Raw genomic sequence first — 9468 nt, 5'->3', positions numbered from 1 at the left:
GAAGCTAATGCTGTTTGGGGGGCCTTGGCATGGAAAAGTTTGGGAACCCCTGATCTACACCCATAAGCTTCTGCACCTTTACTGGGTTTCAGTACTGCAAAGAGGCCCCGTCTTGAATTCCTTGAAGAGGAGGGGGATGAAAGTTCTTCTGTAATCATACAGCCACATGACTCAACACATCAGCCTGGTGACTCTTTGACAGAGCCATCTGAGTTAAGGTAAAGTGACTTTGCTAGTTACAGTCGACACAATTTGTGGGTGTATACATCTTTTGCTGAGGATCTACTGAACTGAAAAAAGATTTTCCAGCTGTACTTCATACACTTGTATAAAGTCTGAAACACTTTGACAAAAGCTTGAGACAAATGTATAATTTGGAAAACATTTTTACAATATTACATTTTTAAGAACATTTACATTTTAGAAAACAAATCTACAAGTGGCAGAACACTTTTACAAAGTCTGAAACAAATTTACAAATACAGATCTCTCATGGAAAGGGATTGTACCAAATCCCTGAAATACTGAAAGTTTTGTATACATATATATACGTATACATATGTATATATATATATATATATATATATATATATATATACGTATACACGTATATATGTATACATATATACATATATATACATATACATATACATATACACACTGCAGCAGCTCTCTGGGTGGCTGGTCTCAGACGATCTTGGAGGTGAAGATGCTGGATGTGGAGGTCCTGGGCTGGTGTGTTTACACGTGGTCTGCGGTTGTGAGGCCGGTTGGATGTACATATACATATACACACTGAACAAAAATATAAACGCAACACTTTTTTTTTTGCTCCCATTTTTCATGAAATGAAATCTGTGTTAGTGAGCACTTCTCCTTTGCCGAGATAATCCATCCACCTCACAGGTGTGGCATATCAAGATGCTGATTAGGCAGCATGATTAGTGCACAGGTGTGCCTTAGGCTCACCACAATAAAAGCCCACTCTAAAATGTGCAGTTTTACTGTATTGGGGGGGTCCGGGGGGGTCAGAAAACCAGTCAGTATCTGGTGGGACCACCATTTGCCTCACGCAGTGCAACACATCTCCTTCGCATAGAGCTGATCAGGTTGTTGATTGTGGCCTGTGGAATGTTGGTCCACTCCTCTTCAATGGCTGCGCGAAGTTGCTGGATATTGGCAGGAACTGGAACACACTGTCATATACGCCGATCCAGAGAATCCCAAACATGCTCAATGGGTGACATGCAAGAACTGGGATGTTTTCAGCTTTCAGGAATTGTGTACAGATCCTTGCAACATGGGGCCGTGCATTATCATGCTGCAACATGAGGTGATGGTTGTGGATGAATGGCACAACAATGGGCCTCAGGATCTCATAAAATGCACCTGTGTTCGTTGTCCATAACAGACGCCTGCCCATACCATAACCCCACCGCCACCATGGGCCACTCGATTCACAACGTTGACATCAGCAAACCGCTCACCCACACGACGCCATACACGCTGTCTGCCATCTGCCCTGTACAGTGAAAACCGGGATTAATCCGTGAAGAGAACACTTCTCCAAAGTGCCAGACACCATCAAATGTGAGCATTTGCCCACTCAAGTCGGTTAGGATGACAAACTGCAGTCAGGTTGAGACCCCGATGTGGACGACGAGCATGCAGATGAGCTTCCCTGAGACGGTTTCTGACAGTTTGTGCAGAAATTCTTTGGTTATGCAAACCGATTGTTGCAGCAGCTCTCTGGGTGGCTGGTCTCAGACGATCTTGGAGGTGAAGATGCTGGATGTGGAGGTCTGCGGTTGTGAGGCCGGTTGGATGTACTGCCAAATTCTCTGAAACGCCTTTGGAGACGGCTTATGGTAGAGAAATGAACATTCAATTCACGGGCAACAGCTCTGGTGGACATTCCTGCAGTCAGCATGCCAATTGCATGCTCCCTCAAAACTTGCGACATGGCGATGTGGCATTGTGCTGTGTGATAAAACTGCACATTTTAGAGTGGCCTTTTATTGTGGCCAGCCTAAGGCACACCTGTGCAATAATCATGCTGTCTAATCAGCATCTTGATACGCCACACCTGTGAGGTGGATGGATTATCTCGGCAAAGGAGAAGTGCTCACTAACACAGATTTAGACAAATTTGTGAACAATATTTGAGAGAAATAGGCCTTTTGTGTACGTAGAAAAAGTCTTAAATCTTTGATTTCATCTCATGGAAAATGAGAGCAAAAACAAAAGTGTTGCGTTAATATTTTTGGTCAGTGTATACATATATATATATTTTTTTTTACATTATAATAACTCTGTTCCTTCTCAGGCTTGTCCAAAAAGTTGGGAAATCTGGCCAACAAGGTATGTTAAGTCTTCACACCCATAATAGACACACATGCAGAAACACAGGTACAATGTGGGATAAAATGAAAAGACGACACAAAACTGAATAGAAGTTAAGACGTGTACACGGGGGACGTTATTAATGACGTAGTGATCAAAACAATTGATAGTTACCGAATGACATCTGCACCTTTTATAAGCTATATAAACAGCGACAATTAATGCATTTACAATAGGGACATGATACACAGTAGGAATGTTTACATTGCGTTACAGAACTGCATATGATTGTGTGCGGACAGAGAGCGTCCTGATGACCCCTGTCACTTTTTCAGTGCTATTCCTCAACAAGGAGAGTGGGCGAACGACCGTTTATTTGGAGCGTAGTCGTTTAATTGCACAGAAGCAGCGGCAGTGCTGCGGCAAAATGTATGTAGCGGAAACACTGCCGGTGGTAACTCAGTTTACATCGATAGTAAATACAAATAACATTCGTCTTGTCCAGAGAACCATCTAGCAGGACTTTGAGGGATTCAATATTGTGTTGAGATTATACAATTCAGTAATAGCTTTATAAAAATAAACAAAAGTTTAAAAAAACATGTCAGGCCTCTTTCTTTAATATTTGTACACAAATAGGTGTGCTTAAGACTAGACATAATATTGATACTTCGGGTGTGTCCACAAATATACATTGTGTACATATGTGTAAATATACATATACATACTTACCTAATTAAACAAGTTTTGGCTATACATACTAACATAAACGACTTACTTTGACAGGACTTACTTTAACAGGATGTTACCTAATCAAACAGGTTAAAAACAACCTACAAAAAAGTATAAAATGCTTGCTTGAACACTGACAGATCACAGCTGCGTCCAAGGTGGTCAAGAGTTCCAAGGTAGGTTTCTAGTGTAACTACTGATCAACTTTGTTGTTTCTTTATTTTCTACCATGTGTCTTTTTTTTCTTATTAGGAATGAATAAACAAATTCCGGCAGAACTGTATATTACAGCTTTTATATTACAGCTCTGTAATTATTTGTAATATGATGCAGTTTCAAAGGAGATTATCAATATGAAAGAGATAGAATATTGGATGCCATCTGCTCATCAAAGGTCACATAAAAATTCATATATACTGTATTGATATTAATATTGAGAGTTTGATACAGGGCCTACTACTCCCATTATTGGTGATAAAAAGTTGTTTTAGTGAACTTAATTCATTTAATAGTTAATAGCTTTTTTCTTAACAATTAACAGTGTTGTATTTGAGTCATTACACATTAGTATTAAAGGGAATGGATAAAGCTAGGGTGAAGAGTTTGTGAGACAATTCTTAATATTTTTATATTAAACTTATTTATTTACTTTTTCCAATTTTCAGTAATTAAAGCAAATTTTATATGGCCCTCTGACTTGTATTTTTACACCAAGAATTTTCAATATAGATTAACATTTGGACCATTATTAGATGCACATTTTTAAATTGAGGCTTCTTTTTCTTTTGATGACGGTGGGATTCAAAAAGATCCATTGTAAAATTGCATTAGTCAGGTGCAGGCCATACATTTTCTGGCAGCCGAAAATATAGATATAAGTAAGAGGAGTATGACTGGTAATAAAAATGTTAAATGCTGACAATTATTTAGAGAACTTTAGAATTTCTAACCTCTTAAAAAAAGCTTTGCATTGCAATCCTCATCCAGACATTGACCAGGCATGTAAGATAAGATAAGATAAGATGCTCCTTTATTGATCCCCAGGGAGGAAATTCAGGGGTTACCGCAGTACCAAGACAAAGCAGCAAGACAGTGAATAAAGTTTTAAAAAATAAGAATAGATAAATAGAAAATAAAAAATATGAGGGATACATATAAAAATACAAGATAAGATAAGTAAAGTGACAGTTGTGGGATAAAGTGACATGGTATGCAGAATGAGGTAATACAGGATGGTATGACCGTTATTCTATGGTAATTAGAATAATAGAAAAAGATTGCAATTATAGTATAATATAGCATCGTGTAATATAATATGGTATACCATATGGTATGGTAACAACAGCAATATCGTAATAATGTACATTACATTATGTGATGTTTGGTGGGATATTTTATCAAGGAGGAGATGTGTTGCACCAAAAACAGTACGCAGAAACGTGTACATATGAAAATGGATCTAAAAGCGAACATTTTTTTGAAAAACTATTTGGATTTCTAAACTGTGAGTATATTTGTGTGTGTGTGTGTGTGTGTGTGTGTATGTGTATGTGTCTGTGTGTGTGTGTTCGAAAGGTGTTTCTAAAATCAAGATTTAAGTTATATGACTGTGTCCGACAGAATTGTGTTAATTCATAATTGTGGTAAATTTTCTCCACAGGATGACTCCAGCTGTGGTCTTTGTATTGTTGGCTGTTCTAGGACAGACATGTGGCCTAATGAGTAAGATAATTATTTTAAATGTTTCAATAAAATTGTGGATATTTCCAAAAGTAGTTGGGATAAAATGTTTTTCACTGTGTAGTCACAGTTAAAGGTCCATCAAATGTACTAAGGGCCATTTCTTTCATGTTATTGGTCAAATCAGCAAATGTACTTATGAATGTCTTTCTCATATCTATATTCAATATCACATTTTTTAATTTCAAGGTCCCAATATTGCTCGAGGTGGGAAAGTGGCTCAGTCCTCCTTGTACGGAAACGCTGTGCCTGAAAGGGCCATTGATGGAAATCGTGCCAGCAACTGGGGACAGGGATCCTGTACCCACACCAAAAAAGACATGAGTCCATGGTGGAGACTGGACCTTCTCAAGCAGTACAAGGTCTATACTGTCACCATCACCAACCGAAGGGATTGTTGCCACCAAAGACTCCATGGTGCCGAGCTCCGCATTGGAGATTCACTTGATAACAATGGCAATACTAATCCCAAGTACGTTATGCTGGATGACTTTACATTTGTTCTGTTGATTACAGAACTGAGCATGAGTGTGCAAGATATTTTTTTAACAGAACCTATATTTTTTCCTGCAACTCTACATTATTATTTCCCAAATACAGCTGCTGGTGAGATCTAGGCATTTGTCTGGTGACATTGTTTGACTCAAGATTCTTCTCTGATTTTGTTTTACTTCAGATGTGCTTCGATCACATCCATCGGACCTGGGGTATCTAAAACCTTTCAGTGTAAAGGAATGGTAGGCCGTTATGTCAACATTGTGATTCCTGGAAGAGCTGAATATCTGACTCTGTGTGAGGTGGAAGTCAAGGGTCAACCTACAGGAAACACTCCTCAAACTGGTAACTTAAACCATACGAAGGGTCAATTAGATAACTAAGCACAGATAGTCACAGTGAAACTTCAATTAAATATGCTAATAGCCTATGTTCAGATCAAAGGTGTTAATACTTCCTGTACTTCTTTAACCATCTTTAAAAATACATTTTATATTGTTGTCCAGGTGTCAGTATTGCTCGAGGTGGGAAAGTGGCTCAATCCTCCTTGTACGGAAACGCTGTGCCTGAAAGGGCCATTGATGGAAATCGTGCCAGCAACTGGGGACAGGGATCCTGTACCCACACCAAAAAAGACATGAGTCCATGGTGGAGACTGGACCTTCTCAAGCAGTACAAGGTCTATACTGTCACCATCACCAACCGAAGGGATTGTTGCCACCAAAGACTCCATGGTGCCGAGCTCCGCATTGGAGATTCACTTGATAACAATGGCAATACTAATCCCAAGTACGTTATGCTGGATGACTTTACATTTGTTCTGTCGATTACAGAACTGAGCATGAGTGTGCAAGATATTTTTTTAACAGAACCTATATTTTTTCCTGCAACTCTACATTATTATTTCCCAAATACAGCTGCTGGTGAGTTCTAGGCATTTGTCTGGTGACACTGACTCAAGATTCTTCTCTGATTTTTTTTTACTTCAGATGTGCTTCGATCACATCCATCGGACCTGGGGTATCTAAAACCTTTCAGTGTAAAGGAATGGTAGGCCGTTATGTCAACATTGTGATTCCTGGAAGAGCTGAATATCTGACTCTGTGTGAGGTGGAAGTCAAGGGTCAACCTACAGGAAACACTCCTCAAACTGGTGACTTAAACCATACGAAGGGTCAATTAGATAACTAAGCACAGATAGTCACAGTGAAACTTCAATTAAATATGCTAATAGCCTATGTTCAGATCAAAGGTGTTAATACTTCCTGTACTTCTTTAACCATCTTTAAAAATACATGTTATATTGTTGTCCAGGTGTCAGTATTGCTCGAGGTGGGAAAGTGGCTCAATCCTCCTTGTACGGAAACGCTGTGCCTGAAAGGGCCATTGATGGAAATCGTGCCAGCAACTGGGGACAGGGATCCTGTACCCACACCAAAAAAGACATGAGTCCATGGTGGAGACTGGACCTTCTCAAGCAGTACAAGGTCTATACTGTCACCATCACCAACCGAAGGGATTGTTGCCACCAAAGACTCCATGGTGCCGAGCTCCGCATTGGAGATTCACTTGATAACAATGGCAATACTAATCCCAAGTACGTTATGCTGGATGACTTTACATTTGTTCTGTTGATTACAGAACTGAGCATGAGTGTGCAAGATATTTTTTTAACAGAACCTATATTTTTTCCTGCAACTCTACATTATTATTTCCCAAATACAGCTGCTGGTGAGATCTAGGCATTTGTCTGGTGACATTGTTTGACTCAAGATTCTTCTCTGATTTTGTTTTACTTCAGATGTGCTTCGATCACATCCATCGGACCTGGGGTATCTAAAACCTTTCAGTGTAAAGGAATGGTAGGCCGTTATGTCAACATTGTGATTCCTGGAAGAGCTGAATATCTGACTCTGTGTGAGGTGGAAGTCAAGGGTCAACCTACAGGAAACACTCCTCAAACTGGTAACTTAAACCATACGAAGGGTCAATTAGATAACTAAGCACAGATAGTCACAGTGAAACTTCAATTAAATATGCTAATAGCCTATGTTCAGATCAAAGGTGTTAATACTTCCTGTACTTCTTTAACCATCTTTAAAAATACATTTTATATTGTTGTCCAGGTGTCAGTATTGCTCGAGGTGGGAAAGTGGCTCAATCCTCCTTGTACGGAAACGCTGTGCCTGAAAGGGCCATTGATGGAAATCGTGCCAGCAACTGGGGACAGGGATCCTGTACCCACACCAAAAAAGACATGAGTCCATGGTGGAGACTGGACCTTCTCAAGCAGTACAAGGTCTATACTGTCACCATCACCAACCGAAGGGATTGTTGCCACCAAAGACTCCATGGTGCCGAGCTCCGCATTGGAGATTCACTTGATAACAATGGCAATACTAATCCCAAGTACGTTATGCTGGATGACTTTACATTTGTTCTGTCGATTACAGAACTGAGCATGAGTGTGCAAGATATTTTTTTAACAGAACCTATATTTTTTCCTGCAACTCTACATTATTATTTCCCAAATACAGCTGCTGGTGAGTTCTAGGCATTTGTCTGGTGACACTGACTCAAGATTCTTCTCTGATTTTTTTTTACTTCAGATGTGCTTCGATCACATCCATCGGACCTGGGGTATCTAAAACCTTTCAGTGTAAAGGAATGGTAGGCCGTTATGTCAACATTGTGATTCCTGGAAGAGCTGAATATCTGACTCTGTGTGAGGTGGAAGTCAAGGGTCAACCTACAGGAAACACTCCTCAAACTGGTGACTTAAACCATACGAAGGGTCAATTAGATAACTAAGCACAGATAGTCACAGTGAAACTTCAATCAAATATGCTAATAGCCTATGTTCAGATCAAAGGTGTTAATACTTCCTGTACTTCTTCAACCATCTTTAAAAATACATTTTATATTGTTGTCCAGGTGTCAGTATTGTTCGAGGTGGGAAAGTGGCTCAGTCGTCCTTGTACTTAAAAGCTGTGCCTGAAAGGGCCATTGATGGAAATCGTGCCAGCAACTGGGGACAGGGATCCTGTACCCACACCAAAAAAGACATGAGTCCATGGTGGAGACTGGACCTTCTCAAGCAGTACAAGGTCTATACTGTCACCATCACCAACCGAAGGGATTGTTGCCACGAAAGACTCAATGGTGCCGAGCTCCGCATTGGAGATTCACTTGAAGACAATGGCAACGTTAATCCCAAGTACGTTATGCTCGATGACTTTACATTTGTTGTTTGATATTTTTTTGAACAGAAACGTATATTTTTTCCAGCAATTTTAATTGGCATTTCCTAAATACAACTGTAGGTGAGGTCTAGGCATTTGTCTGGTGACATTGTTTGACTCAAGATTCTTCTCTGATTTATTTTACTTCAGATGTGCTTCGATCACATCCATCGGACCTGGGGTATCTAAAACCTTTCAGTGTAAAGGAATGGTAGGCCGTTATGTCAACATTGTGATTCCTGGAAGAGCTGAATATCTGACTCTGTGTGAGGTGGAAGTGACTGGGATTGCATCAGATGGTAATGTAAAGAGACACACCTGCAACAGAGTCTGAAACAATTCTTGGTATTGTTTTGACTAAGCTAATGCATGTTTCGGATTCTTTTCTTTTAATTAGATATCTCAACCAATGGCCAATGGCCATTATGTTAAGCTTTAACTGACATTAGTTTAGTTTTTGAAAGATGTCATGTTGCTTTCAAGTTCCATGAATTTCACATAACTTGTATCACAGTTTACAACTGTTTTGTTGTTGGAGCAGTTATGTCAAGTCTTCTTAGAAAAGGATGGAATGAAAACTATATGTATTCAAGTGAAAGTACTGCTTCTTCAAATAAATTTCACTCCTGTGCAATTAATTTGACTTGTGTAAGAGTGTTCTCTCTCAAAAACGAGGATTAGTTCAAATGTTCTCAGAGTTAATGTGACACCATTACATTTTAAAAGGGTTAAAGAAGCGATTTTATATGATGATGTTAGAAGTCACTGGAAGCAATTTCAAGCACCAAAGTTAAATAACCTGCCAATTCTTAAAGAATTGAAAGCAGAATTAAACATCACCAAGGCATAAAACGTGGACATGTTTTAACAGTTGAGACTCCAAAGCAACTGCAGCAAGAAACGCATTTTACGGTAA

At 39.4% G+C, this 9468-nt stretch overlaps 1 protein-coding gene across 1 annotated transcript; it reads left to right on the top strand.

Moving 5' to 3' along the window:
* The first annotated feature begins 3236 nt into the window (after positions 1 to 3236).
* Positions 3237 to 9176, top strand: LOC138583823 (uncharacterized). Its single transcript, XM_069655833.1, has 12 exons — positions 3237 to 3251; positions 4736 to 4797; positions 5005 to 5287; positions 5492 to 5655; positions 5817 to 6099; positions 6300 to 6463; positions 6625 to 6907; positions 7112 to 7275; positions 7437 to 7719; positions 7920 to 8083; positions 8245 to 8527; positions 8703 to 9176. The coding sequence occupies exons 2-12, from the start codon at positions 4737 to 4739 to the stop codon at positions 8884 to 8886; spliced, it is 2316 nt and encodes a 771-aa protein (XP_069511934.1). The 5' UTR covers positions 3237 to 3251; position 4736; the 3' UTR covers positions 8887 to 9176.
* Positions 9177 to 9468: the final 292 nt, after the last annotated feature.

The sequence above is a fragment of the Semicossyphus pulcher genome, unplaced genomic scaffold (genome assembly GCF_022749685.1).
Source record: "Semicossyphus pulcher isolate SPU_LCO1_2020_fin unplaced genomic scaffold, fSemPul1.0.p SCAF_9, whole genome shotgun sequence".
NCBI lineage: Eukaryota > Metazoa > Chordata > Actinopteri > Labriformes > Labridae > Semicossyphus > Semicossyphus pulcher.
Note: the sequence above shows the minus strand (reverse complement) of the source record. Positions and strands in the feature narration are given on the sequence as shown.

Coding starts and splice junctions, on each gene's coding strand:
- LOC138583823 (XM_069655833.1), top strand. CDS start 4,737: ATGACTCCAGCTGTGGTCTTTGTATTGTTGGCTGTTCTAGGACAGACA. Junction 5,288..5,491: donor AATGGCAATACTAATCCCAA/GTACGTTATGCT, acceptor GTTTTACTTCAG/ATGTGCTTCGATCACATCCA. Junction 8,528..8,702: donor AATGGCAACGTTAATCCCAA/GTACGTTATGCT, acceptor ATTTTACTTCAG/ATGTGCTTCGATCACATCCA.